This window comes from Mastigoproctus giganteus, chromosome 3 (assembly GCF_048544385.1).
Source record: "Mastigoproctus giganteus isolate SK-2022 chromosome 3, ASM4854438v1, whole genome shotgun sequence".
Lineage (NCBI taxonomy): Eukaryota > Metazoa > Arthropoda > Arachnida > Uropygi > Thelyphonidae > Mastigoproctus > Mastigoproctus giganteus.
The window spans coordinates 115,823,827-115,841,079 of NC_143577.1; the positions used below are offsets into that span (position 1 = coordinate 115,823,827).

Genomic DNA, 17,253 nt, shown 5'->3' on the forward strand with positions numbered 1-17,253 from the left:
CTGTATAACAAAATACCTCTATAACGAATTTTCTTGATTGATTTATCGAATGCTATACTCAATTTTGACTATTTGTTTTCAGAAGTTTACTCAATTGAAAACCTGAATATATAGTGAGGAGCCATTAAGTAAAAAAAAAAAAAAATTAAAAAAAAAAATTAAAAAAAAATAATAATAAAACATTACATGAGGTAACTATTTTTCTGTTTATTAAGCAAAATATATGCAACGAAGGAAAAGGATGAATTTCACCAGATGATTAAAAATTAACTGAGTATGAGGAATGCTGAAGCTTTTGTCATCGACACATCTGAATGTTTTTTTTACTAATACCCACAGGCTTATATATTATTGATTTCTCTACTTTCTTCTTGGACTGTGGAAGACCATAAGTTGTGCAACGATGACCTTGTTTCCTTGGTCTGGCTTTCTTGCTGATTCCCACATCTGAGGTGTGAAGTTAAGGTTCAATTTTACTTTATTTTACAGAAGCAGGTTTAAACATTTTTGTATTTGTTTAATTTGAACTTAAATTTTGTAGGTTATTACTTAGTATCAGTAAGCGTATCTAATCCACGTGATAGACAAGTTTTGCAGCTCCCACGAAAGCTTTAAGTTTTAAATTATATTTAGCCAGTTTATTGACTTAATTGTCAGATTAAATTATTTTCTATAAAAAGCTTATAGACCTAGTCAAGCTCCGTGGTGTATTCTGAATTTAGATAGCGCAAATTTGAAAGTAATTACTACCTTGGGTCCATAGATTTACCGTTCGTAACTTGCTGCCATTGTTATACAATACATGCACCCCGAACTAAATAGCATAAGGTTTAACGGAAAACTAGATAGCGAGTAAATCAGTAAATCAATTAATCAGTAAACTTACTAATATTATTAAATTTCATTGTCAATTAAATTGTACTTTTTTTAACTAAATACATATAACGACCTAGTTTTTACATATGTAACATTATAAATTAATACATAACTTGACAGGAGACAGAAAGTCATATAACGTAACTCAGAGATGATACTCGATACTGAAATACATAGTGTTATAACTGCATTGGGATATAAGTTTAGAGTTATTTTGTATTGGAATTTTATTAGAAATTGAATAGAAATCATGATTCAGACCAGAGTAGCAAAGCAAAAGGCTCAAACTAATGGGAGTGTTGTGGCTCAGGGGAGAACTGAGGGGGCAGTTGTCCTCTGAATCACTGCCTTTTGAAATGCACTACTTGTTTTATGTTTGTGGAGCATCTGGAACGGGACATGATATTGCCAAGAGGAATGTCTGTGTGCGCGCAACTTAAGGAGTGTGAGGAAATTAGGCACCAACTCTCATATAGGACCATAACAATGGTCCTATATGAGAGCTTGAAGGACAGGGTGGATGCCCTCGAAAGATTTAAATTGAGGGCACATAAGTTTGCAGCTGCCTACATCAATGCCAGAGTTTGCACTTGAACATCATGTATCATCATCATCAGCCATTTTCAATCCACTGCAGGATGAAGGCGTCTCCAGAAACTTTCCAGTTCCTTCTGTTTTGAGCACTGGCCATCCACTTACTACCCACAAACCAACGAATTTCATCTATCCATCTCCGCAGTTGTCTTCCAGGTTTTCTTCTAGCTCCTCTTGGGTACCATTCTGTTATTTTCTTAGTTCATCTATCATCATGTCTTCGAGCTATGTGTCCTGCCCAAGACCATTTTAGTTCTTTAGTTTTGATCAGAATGTCCTTTAGTTGAGTTTGCTGCCTAATCCACGTGTTTCTCTTCTTATCTAACAGTCTGATTCCCAATATAATTCATTCCATTCTTCGCTGTTCAGTTTCTCTTCCATTCTTTTGGTGAGTGCCCAAGTTTCACTTCCATAAGTCATGGCGGGGAGTATACATTGGTTCATTATTTTACGTTTCAGACAAACTGGGATATTGCTCTTCAGTATGTGACTATATTTCCTGAATGCTATCCATCCAAAATTTATTCTTCTCTTGACTTCGAGCCATTTATCATTATTACAAATAACTCATCCCACATAAGTATATGACTCCACCTTTTCAATTACTGCTCCTTCAATCATTATGGCCCTTTCGGTGGCATACTTGTTTGTCATTACTTTTGTTTTAGCTTTATTCATCTTTACTCCAAAATCCTAAAATCCTTACTAACTGTGCATAACTGATTAAGATTTTCCTCTAATTCTTTGGGATCATGGCTTATAACCACAATGTCATCTGCAAATCGTAAATGGTTTAGGTACTCTGTTCACATTGACTTATTTCTGCAACCAGTCTTAATCTTCTGAAAGCTTCCTCGATATTGTCTCCTTGTCGAACTCCTTTCTCGATTTTAAATTTCCTACTGTCTTTGTCTAGTCTAATAAAGGAGGTAGCATTCTCATATATTTTCTTCAAAATCATAATATGTGGGGTGTCTATGCCTTGTCTTTCCAGTGTCCGAGGCATTGCCTTATGCTGTATGGAGTCAAATGCCTTTTCATAATCCACAAATTCCAGGCATAATGGTGTTTTGTATTCATTTGCTTTCTCCATTAGCTGTGATATTACGTGAAGGTGATCCATAGTTGAGAATCCTGTCCTAAAGCCAACTTGATCTTTCGGTTGATTCTCATCAAGTATTCTTTCTTATCTGTTTGTAATGACCCTTGTAGATGTGGGATAACAAGCTAATTGGTCTATAATTTCCAATTTCTGATTTATCTCCTTTCTTATGCAGCAAAAGTATGTTTGCATTATTCCACTGCTTAGGTGTCACACCTTTTCTAATGCCTGGTGCTTTTAAATTTACCTTATAACAAAATAAAGTATATGAAAAATAAATCATTAAGCTATTTAGTAATCTTCAGGAGCGGAATGTTCTGTTACACAGTTTAAAAATTCCCAGATGGCTGCTTATAGTTAATTAAAAAATAACTGCATAAAAGCAGTGGTGATGTTTAAAAAATGATCACTCTCTGAAGGAATGGATTTTTTTTTTATAAAATAAAAAAAAATTTTTAAACAATAAAGGATACTCAAATCTACACCTGGGGCCACTGGAAATCCAAAGGATTTTGCAACAGAAGTCAAATCCAAGGTACTGATATTGAATATTGTTTTTAGATGATGGGACTCATATGCACGAATGTATGCTTTGAAAGCTTCCTTCCCAGATATATGAAGGAAGTAGTTATGTTTCATCAATTTTTCCAACTAGAAAAATAAACACATTAACATTAGTCATTTCATGATAAAGATTATAAATTTGATTATCCATCTTGTTAGGTCACTAATTATTGCAATAAGTTTAATTACATCAGAATTTCTCAGAAAAGGGCAATAACAACTGTGACACTTCTTTAATCTATAAGATGAGACCTTCAATATTGTTTTGCTGTATTTTATATAGGATAGGATAGAAGTGGTGATATATTATTATTATCGTTTTATGATTATTATTATTCTTATTTCACTTACCAACAATATCCTTCACATTCATTCCTTAACTTGGCAGATTTAAATGTTAATTACTGATTACATCATCAAATACAGACATTGCGGAGATATATCAGAGATGTGGTTTCACTTAGACATAAGGTATGCAGAGTTTGAATACGGGGAGTACAATGTGTACAGAAAGGACATTATGCATTGTGTATATTGTCAAGCAGCACTGGGGGTTCCCCTACAAACTGTGCATTAAAAGAGCTCTTTATTGCATACAAAAGACACATATCATACACAACACCTTTCACAGCTACAAATTAGGGATAAATTCCAAAGTGTTATTATACATTCTGATGCTACAAATTCTGTATGTTAGACATAGTGTACGTTTCAGTGTTAGTTTGCTTAGTGTAATGTGGGTTGTATTCATCTGTCATTCTTCCAGCATTTAGCCAGGGGAGACCCAAAAGGAGCTGCACGTTACCCATCTTTCCCTCGTGGAAGCAGCCAGGTATAGTACTACCTGTACTACTCTGGCAGGGGTAAATCCTGGACTATGACTTTGCCAGGGAGGCCTTGGGGGGGGGGGGGGGGAGGAAACTGGTAGAAGAATAAAGTATGAAAGGGGTGACAGTGAAGAGGGAGGGAACAGATGAAGATTAAGATGGACAATAGGATGGCTGTCTACCTGGAAATAGGAAGTTAAAGGAATAGAATGGTATCCCTGTGGGATAAGCCCATCCTCACGAGTGGGGACTGTTAGGGAAAAGTAAAAGGCTTCTAGTGGTAGGATTCACCAGGCAAAAAGTTGTGATGAGGTGGGGAAGAAAGTCATAGGGTCAGAGTGCTCTATACGGTGGGGGGGGGTCTGCTCTGTGGATACACAGTGCAGCTCTGTATTAAGTCCCACACTGGCGGTACTGCATTATAACTTCATGGGGCCCAAGACACAATGGAATTTGGGGGCTCCATCTAAAGCAAAAGGGGGCCTCATCAACATTAAATATTGAGTAACAAGAACATGGAGAACTGAACTAAGTTTAGCTCTCAGTGTTCTTCTGTCACTCAATATTTAATGTTTCTTACACTCATTAAAATCAAAAACTGCTGAATTCCACTGCACCTCAGTTCTGCTTGGAATTCATTCAAGGCTGGTTGATAAGATTGTGGATACCTTCTCCCTGCTATTATATTGCCTTAAGCATAAGGGCATCAGCAATGCCATACAAGGCAGTCTTTATTTTTTCAATTAACAGAACTATTTAAGGAAGAACTAAATACAGGAAACCCTTGATTAGTGCGGTTAATGAATCCTTGAAATATACCGCACATATTAAAACCGCACTAATCAAACTTAAGAAACAATGGGAATAATTATAATGAATCCTTGAAAATTATGAAATTGTAAAAATATATTTTTTCTTACTCAATACATACCTATAATGCACTGCATAGTTCTTAAATTATTAAGGAATAAATTTTAAAAAAGATAGTATGATTTAAATTTTATTTTTTGCAAAAAAAACTTATCTAACTTCAATTGAACAGTGGTAGCTTTCTTCCTTTCCTCCATGATTTTGCGATAACAATCAATTTGCTTATCTAACCCTCAACGAACGTTCATGCTTCTCTGCATCTGGATCAATCTCTAGTATGAGTTCTTTTGCTTTTTAAAGTGTATTAAATAGTTCAAGTTTTTTGAATGAAATTTCTTTGGGAGCAAATTGCTTTTCTTCTGCTTCATTTTCGTCTTCTTCCTCGTATGCATGTTGATGCCCAATTTCAAGAAGATCGTCGTTACTTAAGTCTTTTGAATGCGATTCCAATAATTCTCTAACGTTTTCTGAATCTACTTCCTCAAAGCCGAGGTCTTTTCCAATTGTAGTAATTTCATCAATAACTTTGTTGACAGGATTAATGAAACCGCAAATATCATTTGCGCATTCAGGCAAAAGATTCTGCCAGACAGCTCTCATGCAGCTGTTCGTCATTTCTTCCCACGATTTGTGTATGTTCTCAACTGCTTCTTTAATATCATAATATTAAAGAAGTTTAATATTAATAATAAAAGAATAAAAGAATATGAGTTACCAGAGCAAATTTCAATTTCAGAGTGGTATGGGGTGCTGCTGTCGAGCATTTTGGAGTCGATTCCCATTCATTTAAGTTAGAAGACCCTGGTAAGTGCGTATCACGTATTTGCCGCTTTAGGCGCCGTTGTGAGTTGCCAAGCACCGCAAGAAAAAAACAGCACACTAATCAAATTTGATAACGCATATATTAAGGGGATAGTATCAAAAAAATTTTGCGCACTAATTAAAACCGCATTGTTCAAAACCGCATTAATCAAGGGTTTCCTGTATAAAATTTAATCAAAATCAGTAAAACCATTTTTGAAAAAAATGCAATTTTCAAATTAATCTTCAAGTAAAGTTCAATGACCTTGGCAGGTAGAAAGTTCAGTTTCTGATAAAAATCACTTGAAAATATTAGTAAAAAATAGCAACAAGTTTTTGAAACAATGATTTTGGTTCCCCTCTGATCACTGCCCTAGACAGATGTCTTTTTTACCTATAGGATAATGCACCGCTGCACACTGACCAGACTAGCTGTAGCCGGCATCAGCAGTTTGCACACCATGCTCTTGGTATTCCTCTTTGAGTAAATCCCACATCAGCATACCGTGATCACTGACACCTAGTGGTTCCTTTAACTGCACATTCTTAATGCATGAAGAATCACTACTGATAATCAGATCAAGACTACTACTCCCTCTGGTTGCCTCCTGAACATGCTGCTGCATGAAACAGGTTGAAATGGGGGTGTGGTTGCCCAGGACAGCAACTTCATCATGGCTGGTCCATTCCCAGTTTAGTCCTTACTTATGACAGTAGTATTATCAAAGGTTGGAGGGCCTTGGTATCATCAGTATTTCACCAGATTGCATGAAAATTCAGTATTTTAGACTAAAATTTTTGTCTAAAATGTTGATGGATGGAACTGAAATTCAGGTGATATGAGTCAAGTTTACCAAATCCTCTGCTTGCACCTTCAAGATGGTAAGGCTGTTAATAACCATGGATATTACCCTTGTTTGTAGGTCCTGAAATACTGCACCTAGTATATTGGAGGTGACCACCCAGGTGTGAACTAATGCAAGCAATGGTCGGGGTGTGGTCCACACCTCAGAGCAGAATGCCACCCCCTCTATGTTACAAGGCAAATGGTAGATAACACTCATTAACCAGTGTAATACCAACACTGCTTATTGGAGCTGCTAAAGTGATGAAACTCATGTTTAGTTTCTGGAGACTTAAAAAACTGCTCTTCTAGACAAAAACTCATGTTTTTTTTCTAGAAGAGCAGTTTCTAATATACATGAAGAAAGAGCAGCTGGTCCATGGATTTGCTGACAGATGTTTGATCTGAGACCAGATCTTGTCCATAATGGATGAGATCTGGTCCAGAAGCACTTGCTTTGGTAAGAGTTAGAGCTGTTTTAACTCTTCTATGGTTAAGGGCCCATTATATGGATGAGAATCCTCAGACTGGGGGTAATAGTGCAATGAGACATGAAATTCTCTATTAGTGCAGCACTCATTGGGCTTTATCAGTGATATACAATAATTTTTCAGCAATGGTTAGGCCACATCTTAAGCATACAGAATGGAAGACTCATTTTAGGGAGGATGTCGATATGTTGGAAGTTACTAAGAACAGCAACAATATTAGGGATTCAAAAGAGTACCTTTACAAGAAAAGACTTTGGGTCTACAAACCGTGGCATCTGGAAACTAGAGGTCTGCATGGGGGCCTAGCCCTTGGGTTGGGGCGGGTAACAAGAAGGATGTTTGGGCTTGGCCAGGTAACATGAATGATGTTCGGGCACAAATAATCATAATGAATTATTTCCAAACATTTAGGACTATTTCCTACATATATATATTTTTAAAATATTTTGTTATGCATTTAAATTCGTAAAAATATGTATCAGACAACTAATACATATTTTATAAAAAATATGTATCAGTTGTCTGTTGACACTTTTAATTGATCAATAAAGCGAACTTTTAACATCAATAAAGCAGCCTCCAAAATTCATCGAAATTCACTCTCTTTTGTGGAAATTACCCAGTCTGTATTTTTGCTCAGTAAAGTCGCCTTTACCCTTAAGCGGGCACAGTTGCAATTTACATTACACAAAGGGCATATGAGTCATTATGTCCCCTGGCAATGGGTTCCTTTTTAGTTGTATGCGTACAGTATACAGTATTTATTAAAAGTGTGATACCATTAATCCCTAATTTTACTACATCCGAGATTTTGGGTTGACCTACTTTCAATTCTAAGCACCTTCACTTGTAACACTTTCTAACCACTTCTTTGTTATATCCAATACTGAATAATAATTTTGAAATATAAGGGGAATGCTTACACAGCATTCATACAGTGAGAATTGCCAGTGACAGAAGTGACAGTCAGTTCTAATTTTTTAATTTAAGTACAGGTGAATATTGATTTTTGTTTTGGAATTATATTAAATATGGTAAATTGAAAATTTATTACATTTTCTTTTTTACATAATTAATATTGATAATTATTTTGGATAATTATTATTGTTATATAATTATTAATATTGAATTTTGAATATGAAAGTCTATTTTTTTTTATTATTATGAAACATCAAAGTAATGCTTGATGCCATAAAATTGGGACAGCAGCTTCGGAAACTTACAAAATGCTTAAACAAGCATTTAGCGATGGTGATGATAATATGGATAGGACACAAATTTTGGTTGAGGATTGTGAGTATTCAGGTCACCTATCATCAAGATGGACTGATGAAACAAATGAAAATGTTTAAAAAGTGCATAAAGTCATTCATGAGAAGATAAATGGACATAATTAATGACATTTGTGATATTCTAGGCCTATCATTCAGTACATACGAATGTATTTTAACTGCCAATTTAAAGATCCAGTGGATAGATTGTGGCAAAATTTGCAAAACATTTTTTGGAGTGAAAAACAGAAATAGAGCTGACTTTCCGTGTGCTGGGACCTACAAGCACAGGCTGGAAAGTCAGTGACTCCCTTTCCAAGAAAACAACAGAGGATGAAGGTTGGATTTATAGTTATGACCCAGAAAGAAAGCAGCAGCCCTCCCAGTGGCAAAACCATCACTCTACATCGAAGAAAGGCAAGGCAGGTCAGACCAAATGTCACAAGCATGTGACTACTTTCTCTAAAAATGAGGGAACTGTTCACCAGGAGTTCCTTCTACCACACCAAAATGGAAATCACCAGTTCTACATTGGGATTCTAAAGCATTTGAGGGAAGATGTCAGCAGAAAATACCCAGACAAATGGAACACAAAGGACTGGCTTCTGAATCAATACTCCAGTGCATAAAGTTCTGTTGGTTCAGCAGTTTTTAGGCAAGAACAAAATGGCGATGGTCCCACACCTTCTCTATTCTCCAACCTGGCCCTCCTGAGACATCTTTCCATTACCCAAAATGAAAATCCAATTAAAAGAACAAAGATTTGAAGACATCATGGAAATTCCGGTTGAATTACACAAAGTGCTGGACAGCATCATGAAACAGGAGTTCCAGAGAGGCTTCAAACAGTGGGATCAATGAATAAACTTGGAGGAGCCTTACTTTGAAGGGAACACTGTCAACACACAACTAATGTGTCTAAATTAATTTTATTGTCCCAATCCAAAAAGTCTTGGCTCGCACCCCACTCACTCACACACACTTAAATACTTTAATTGGGAAAATTTGTATTTTTTCTTCCATACAGAATGAGAATCAAATGAAACATTTAATTATTTACTTACCTGAGGCTGGATGTTAGATATTTTACTCCATGAAAATTCAAATTCTTGTAGTGGTACCCTGGCTTGTTTTAAATAGCGTAGAAAGCCTAATTCTTCTGGCCGTAATATTAATAAAGCATGACCCCTTCCACCTTCTCCTCTTGCTGTCCTGCCTACACGGTGAATGTATTCCTTTAAAAAGTGAGGTTTATTAGAGTAGAAATCAGCTTAGAAATATCATTCATTAAACTAAGTGATGCATTTAAATTTTTAAGGTAAATATTGGAACAAGTGGAAAAATTTTTGCATAACTCATCAGTATATATTATATTGGTAATACAGCAGATGCTCAACTAATCAGGGACAGATTAAATGTAATGTCTATAAACTATGGTCTCATCTCTGTAGCCAGCAAAGTCTATGCAAGTCTAAGTTGGATAACAAAAAGAAATACGTGGAATCTGTTACAGGGGTCATTTATTTACATTTTGTAAAGTTCCTGTACACAAGACCCATCTTGAGTACTGTATACAGATCTGGGGACCTCATTTTAGGAAGAATGTAGGACTGCTGGAATAGGTGCAAAGAAGGGCAAAAAGATTGGTGCGTGGAACAAAAGGGTACTCTTACCAAGAAAGGCTTAAGTCCTGTAAATTTCAGTCTAGAGATTAAGACCTGTGAGATAATCTAATTGTGGTGCTCAAGCCTGTGAATGGATTGAGCAAGCTCAATGCTCATGGCCAGTACTTTTTTTGGGACGGTACGCAATGGTATGGTGTACTGGTATCTTTATTAACAGTGATGTGTGACATTTGGATGCAGTGCACTTTGAAATTTGTAATATTCCATAATTTTTTTTTCATGCCTACTATTCAAATAAGTTTAAAATTATTTAACTAAATTTGCATTTTTACTGTCTATTTTTAAGATATTTTCTATATAAAACTGTATAACCGTTTTTATAATTCTAAATTACTCAGTCGGGCCGCTGTTTAACGAAGTCCTTTTATAGCGAATTATTTTGAATTTCCTTTGAAGTTACATTTAAAATAGTTTCTGTTGAGCGAAGAAAATTTTCATATAGCGAACGGATTAAGAGAGAATTAACTCGGTATGCACTGTTCGCATTTCTGGCCTTCAAGCAATTAGTGCTGCTGTGTGAATTAAGAGAGCTAAAGGGATTACCATTCTACAACTTAGTGTTACGAGTGGTATAAATCCCACCTTTCTCTTTTGATTAAATTAAACCTTTATTAATTGATAAAACCAATATTAGCCTGGCTTCCTTTATTGCTGATATCTATATTATTAATCGAGCACCTGTATTTTAATCAATAATCTGTTAATTCCATCAACAAGGAGGGAAACCAGTAGAAACAAGCAAATACTATTCAAAATAAAATATCAAGAACCTTAAGAAAAAGACCACCCACTCGTAACTAGCATGGAAGAAGCCATGTAGATGTACATACCACATAAGCCTAGGTTTGCATTCACAGCACAGTACAGCGGTAGATTTCCTTTGTAAGGTCAGGAAAGGGTCAAGGAAAACTATCTTCCCTTATAAACATGCAAGAGCTTCACAAGTATGGGATGACACTAGAGCGGGGTGTAGAGTGGAGAAAAATTGTTTTCCCATGTGAACAGCAAATACCTTGAGCTCTCTCTAAGTGTTCACTGGTGTTAAGTAACTTCTTTTTTGCCCAAAATGGTCAAGATTGTGCATGTGATGTGCAGAGCTACAGTAGTGACTATACCAAAAGAGTTGTGACATACCTATGGTTTGATGGATGTGGAAATTTCTGGAGGATGGTTCCTTATCCATCAGGTGCTGTTCAGGCACTTGGGATCTGACCCCGGACTTAGAACATCCAACGAGAGGGAGTAGTTGTCTAAACATAGAGAGCTGCTCCTGGTTTAAAAAGGGGGCCTTGGTGGGACCCAGGGTTGTTGTTGGTTGGTAGTTGTGCAAGTGGTTGACAAGAGTTGATTGGTCAGTCTTTTGGTAGTTAGTGTTAATGTTGAAGTGAAAAGCAGTGAAAGAGTTAGTTAAGTTCCAGTGCCATAGCAGAGAAGCAAGAAAGCAAGAAGGAAACACCCAAGTAGAGAAGCCAGCCCATAGAGTCAAGAAAAGAAGATAAAAGGGTGTAAGCAGAAAAGCTTTATCATGTGTAAGATGTGTGTGTGAAAGGAAATCCTTAAAATGGAATAATAACGGAATAACTAAGTTTTAAAAGAAGATGATTCCTTCCTGGATTTACTATGTTAAGCATGACATGTATTATATGTCGCGGAACATAATTTTGGAGAATAGCATGGATATTAATTGGTTAATACAAAGGTTTGATTATCCCATTTACTTAAATATTATACTAAGGGATAAGTCAAGAGTAGGATGTTGATACTTAAGCAATGGCCATATATATATATTTCTATGTTAATGGTATGACTCTTTGTAAAGGGGTATAATATAACAAAATGAATCATTGTAATACTTTATATTGGTGGAATTCATGTTTTGATAATGAAGTTTTAATAAGAAAGATTTTAAGAGAATGTGAGTGATATGTACATGTTTTTTTTAATATATTCAATAAATGTTCGTTATGTTGAAATTTTGCCTTGTTGCTAAGTTCCTATTCACACCAGTAATTGCCAGACTTGAATAAGATCAAAATGATAAAGGGTTAACGCCTATTGATGAACTTTTAAGGTCTACGACAGTACACAATGCTAACAGGTCCAAACTGCGGCATTAGGAGAGGTGAGTTTTTCTTCTCCTATGTTGGGGGTATACGAGATCTGGTCCTAATCAAAACCACGAGACGAACACATTACACCGAATCTACACTGAAGGTGCAAAGTATTGGGAGCACTCCACTTCTCTAAAGAGTGAAGGTGTAATGCAAGTGCCACATCAGAAGGTCCAGGTAACACCTGTGTGGGGGACCAGTTACCTAGAACATACATGATGAGAGGTACCGTAATTAGCCGTAACTATAATTAATTATCATTCTCATCTCCCCTTACACCTGGCGTTGTGACAAATAACATTCTTCTCTCACCCCCCTACATTAATGGTACCTGGTAAAACCTATCCGACCACCTGCCCCACATATGGAAGAGTTGCGCTAGTCAAGAGTGAGCAGATAGTGTATTCCTAATGGGCTCTGGCCCACCTTCTACTACAGTGGTGTTCAACCCTTTCCCGTACAGGGGCCAAAAAAAATTCAGTTAGATTTCTTTAGTGTGTTATATTTTCCATATCTTGTTGCATGTTAAAATTTTTGAAATATTCAAAATTTTATTAAGTACAATACACAATTACATTTACTGAACAAAACATTTAATGAGAAAATTTTTTTGATAATTAACAAAATTTAAAATGCTGTTTTAGTTCACCTTCCTCGCGAACTGTAGGTTGGACACCTTTATGAATCAACTGTAAGCGCACTGTTCGAGAATTAGAAAAGTGATTTTCTTTTACCCCGACAAATAACCATCTGTTGTTTCGCGGAAGTCCGTTACCACATATTACAGTAAAATTTCCTTATCTCTGTTTACATGGTCACAGTACCTGAATATCTGAATGACACCAACATTTTGGACAGTTTTGAAAAAAAGAAAAGAAAAAAAATTCAAATTTAAGAACTAGCGACAATACTGATGAGGAGAGAAGGAAAACGAGGACAACGAAGGTATTAATCCTTCTAAACATGAATTGTTGGCATTTGGTGAAATGAAGTTAGAAAATTGTCAATTAGGTTACAATTAAATGAAAGAGATGCAATTTGTGGATTTCGGGAATACCTAATTAATAAGGTTTCAGAAGAATTGAAGCATTCGATGAACACTGAGTATGATACCAATTTCCTTGATTGAATGTGAATGAGGATTTTCACAAATGAATCTGATTGCCAGCCCAACCAGCGCTTCGTTGATGACAAAAACAGTTTCTTCACTACTGTTTCTTAAAATTGTAGGCCCACTGCTGACCCGCTTCGATCCAGCAAAATATGTCGATTCGTGGCTGCTTCAGAAAGGTCACTCAGCAACCCACACGCAAAGAGGAAGAAAAGAAGTCAGCATAGGACACGGGTCGGCAACCTGCAGCTCTTTTAACATGTAACTGCGGCTTTTAACACGTAACTTTACAGCTCACATGAAGCACAATTTGAAATGGAGTTAGAGGCTTAAAAATCAAGGACATATGCAGTGCAAGACTAAATGCCTTAAAACTGAAATTGAGAATTTGGAGAGCCAAAAGGCTGCCCTTGCAATTCTACACAAATGGACGGCAATAGATGAGTTTAAAATGCAGAACAAATTGTGTTCGATGTGTGGTGTAGCTTACTGGACCCATATATAAATTTAAAAATATTTGTCTTTGGACTTCTCTCTATTTTTGGTTCGACATATTTCTGCGAGCAAATATTTTTGAACATAAACTATAGTAAAAATAAATCAAGAAACGGTCATCTGAACAATGCGAGCATGTTTAATTACGACATACTCGCATGATGTTGGAAGACACTTGCTCAAGAAGTTCATCAGCAAAAGTCACATTAATTTGTACCTAATTGGATGTTTGTTCATTTTTTTCAGTATTAATAAATATTATTTCAAAATATATATATGTATATATTTTTTAATAAACACCTTCCCACTCTATTCCATTTCTTAAACAACCCTCGCCTCTCCCTCCTAGCTTGAGCTGAGGCTCTTCGGATTCTCTTTTTTTTTTAATTAGATTAAAAATGGCTCTTCACTCAAAAAGTTTGCTGACCCCTGGCATAGGGTGTCAGATGAGAGCTTAATAAAAATTTGTAATATTCCACAAAAGTAAAATTATTTCATAATAAAGTTTATGTTATGTATATATTTTTATTTTTTTTAATTATTTTAATTTTTTATTATTATTTTTTATTTTTTAATTGTTATTATTTTTTAATTATTTTACTCACATTTAACTTATTTTTTTATATACATGAATAATAAATTTATGCTTAATAAACTGTGTGTTAATACACTTCATTTGTTGTCCTTATTTTGAAAACATACTACTAAAGTAACAGTATAAGGAGAAAAAAATTTTCAGGGTACTTTTCATATCCTTTTAACTTTCAATTTTTCCTGGTAGCAAAGAATAAGTGCCAGCACCTATTTTTTACAAAAAAAAGCACTGCTCATGGCATTCTTCTTCATGCTCAGCCTACACATGAGGGTGCACAAATTCAAATTGAGGAATGAGGTTTGCAGAATAGATGTGCAGAAGTTTGCCTTCTACAATAATTGTTGGAACAAACTGCCTTCTGTTGTTGAAATGGATAGTTTGAATAAAGTCAAGAAAGAACTAGATAAAGTACTGGAGGAGATAGGTGATGTGGGAATGTTTTTTCTTTTATTATTATTTTTTTTTTTTTGTGATCCTGTGCAAGTTTGCTTTCTTGCATTATTTGTCATTACTAGTACTAACACAGTTTATTAACATATTAAACCTACAGTGGTAACATTAGACCCGAAAGGCTCTGCTCAAAAATATTGAATGCATATTAGCTGTTGGTTAAAGATAAAATCTGCAATTTTCTGCAACTTTCTAAATATAGCTAAATTTTTACCTGGTAGGATTTTTGATGGGATTTTAAGGCTTTCTGGGAGTAATTTCATGTAATGTGCCAGTTTTGATACTATTTTTTAGTTTGTATTATAAGCTAAAAGTAGTAACAAAAACGTTTGTTAAAATTTTTATTTTTTAGCTTGCTTCACGCATCAGCACCAGTAGGTCCAAACTAGTACTGATGTACAAAGCTTGGAATTATTGTTTGTTTCTACATGAAGGTTACATGCTTTTATTTTCCCAGGAGTTCAATAAACTTCTACAGAATTTCTGATAGATTCATTATTTCTGATAATAATCACAAAAAATTATATTCAAATTGTGCAGTTCACCACATGCCAAATTTGAAATAAGTGTGAAAATGAAAGTGAATAATAGTACCTAACACACACACACACACTAAATTTATATTAGATAGTATGAATCAGAGCTGTACTACTCAATATGTTCTACGTTGATAATAATATTAGTAAAATAATAAGAGGAGTTTACCTCAATATAGTGCGTAGAACACTTCTGTATGATACCCTCCAGAAATTAAAACGGAAAAAACGAAAAAATCGACAACTTACCGGTACGTTAGAGTAAAAAATAAATAATTAAATAATCAATTTAGCACAATTCAAATCAATTTAAAACAATTAAAAATCAAATTAACGCAATTAAGCATTGTCAGCTTCAGGAAGGAAAATCGTTTTGAATATTTTCGTTAGATTCTTTTAATTGCATTAATTTGATTTTTAATTGTTTTAAATTGATTTTAATTGTGTTAAACTGATTATTTAATTATTTATTTTTTACTCTAACGTACCGGTAAGTTGTCGATTTTTTCGTTTTTTCCGTTTTAATTTCTGGGGGGTATCATACGTAAGTGTTCTACGCACTATATTGAGGTAAACTCCTCTTATTATTTTACTAATATTAAATTTATATATACACACTTTTTTTTCTATTTTTAAAACTATGTATACACATAATAAGCAGAAATACACATGCATGCAGATATTTTAAATTTCACACAATTAATGAATTTTAAACTCAAAAATGTAAGACAATAGTTTCATGTTTACATTTTGTCTATAATTTCCTTTATAATTTCAGCAGAATAAATAATTTTTTTTTAAATAAAAGGTGGAAAATACTTAATTTTTTTTTGTCTAATTCCTCTTTAAATTTTATTGAAACTACCCACCTCCACAAAGACAAATTACAGTTTGTTCCAACAATTAATCAATCACCCTCCAGGTGAAAACATCTGTCCTACAACCATCTTTTCAATTTAAAGTTATGTCCCTTTCCGTGTTAGGATTCCATCTGCACTTAATTTACTCAAGATTCGTGTATTATGTTATCATATCTGAATTTTTAGAAAATTAACATTTTTACCTTACTATGTTATTTATAAATCATTTAACATGCTTTGAAAAAATGAAATTTTTTATGAACTTAAATCTTTTGAGCCTTGATTTTCTTCAGGAAAATGTAATTTGTTTCCTACTATCACACGAGTACTAAATAAATTTGATGAATTTGCAGTAGGAGCCAAGTCATCAAATATAGAACATGGTGTGACACACACGCACGAGGCAAAATTTTAATACGGGAGTACAAAGTGTACAGAAAGAACAGGAGGGTTGGGGGAAGCAGTTATGCTCTTAGTTGAGAAGCACTTAAAATCTAAGGCAATACAACAGGCTGAGATGGGTGGCTTGTGCACTATTGATTCAGTGTGGTGTGACATAAGTGCTGGGAAAGCAAAAATGAGAGGAGTGTGCTATAAACCAGATCACTGTGGTAAGTATAACAAACAACTGTAGAAACAAATAAATTTGGCAGTAAATCAGATTGTCTTATAATGGGGGACTTTAACTTTCCACATATTAACTTGACTCTGCAGGTTGGTCATTCACAGTAGCAAGATTTTGTGGATTTATTGCACAATTCTTATTTTGGCAATAAATCAGCACATACACCAACCATAAGAATAAGTATTTTACTGTAACTAAAATATTTACAAATTAAAATAAAATAAAATAAATATTTACAAAAACTGCTATTATATTAAATTAAATTATGTACATGTGAAAAACACATTAAAACTGTGATAAAATCCTTGCGATAATATAAAATAAACCGGATTAAAAGCGATGAAATCTCTGGAGCTTTCGGAAGCAACGGCTTCCTTCCACAGTAGTAACAAAACTTCCTGCAGCATGTCCATATATAACAGGCTCACAGTACTTATACACGTGGTGTAGTTGGCACATAGTCTGAACTGTAAGCAGAAACAACTCAGGAATGTGTCAAGCAAAACCGTTCCATCCGTACTTAGGATGATAGATTTTTTTGATAT

General features: G+C 34.8%; 1 protein-coding gene across 1 annotated transcript in view; it reads right to left on the reverse strand.

Annotated features, from left to right (window-relative positions):
* Window positions 1–298: 298 nt before the first annotated feature.
* pit (probable ATP-dependent RNA helicase pitchoune) overlaps window positions 299–17,253 on the reverse strand; it is a 170,137-nt gene continuing 153,182 nt past the window's right edge. Inside the window, exons 11-13 of the mRNA XM_090370075.1 lie at window positions 9,305–9,475; window positions 3,046–3,223; window positions 299–447 (exon numbers count right to left, since the gene is read on the reverse strand). Of these exons, the coding sequence (XP_090226201.1) occupies window positions 299–447; window positions 3,046–3,223; window positions 9,305–9,475 (498 nt within the window). The remainder of the gene's footprint in view (window positions 448–3,045; window positions 3,224–9,304; window positions 9,476–17,253) is intronic.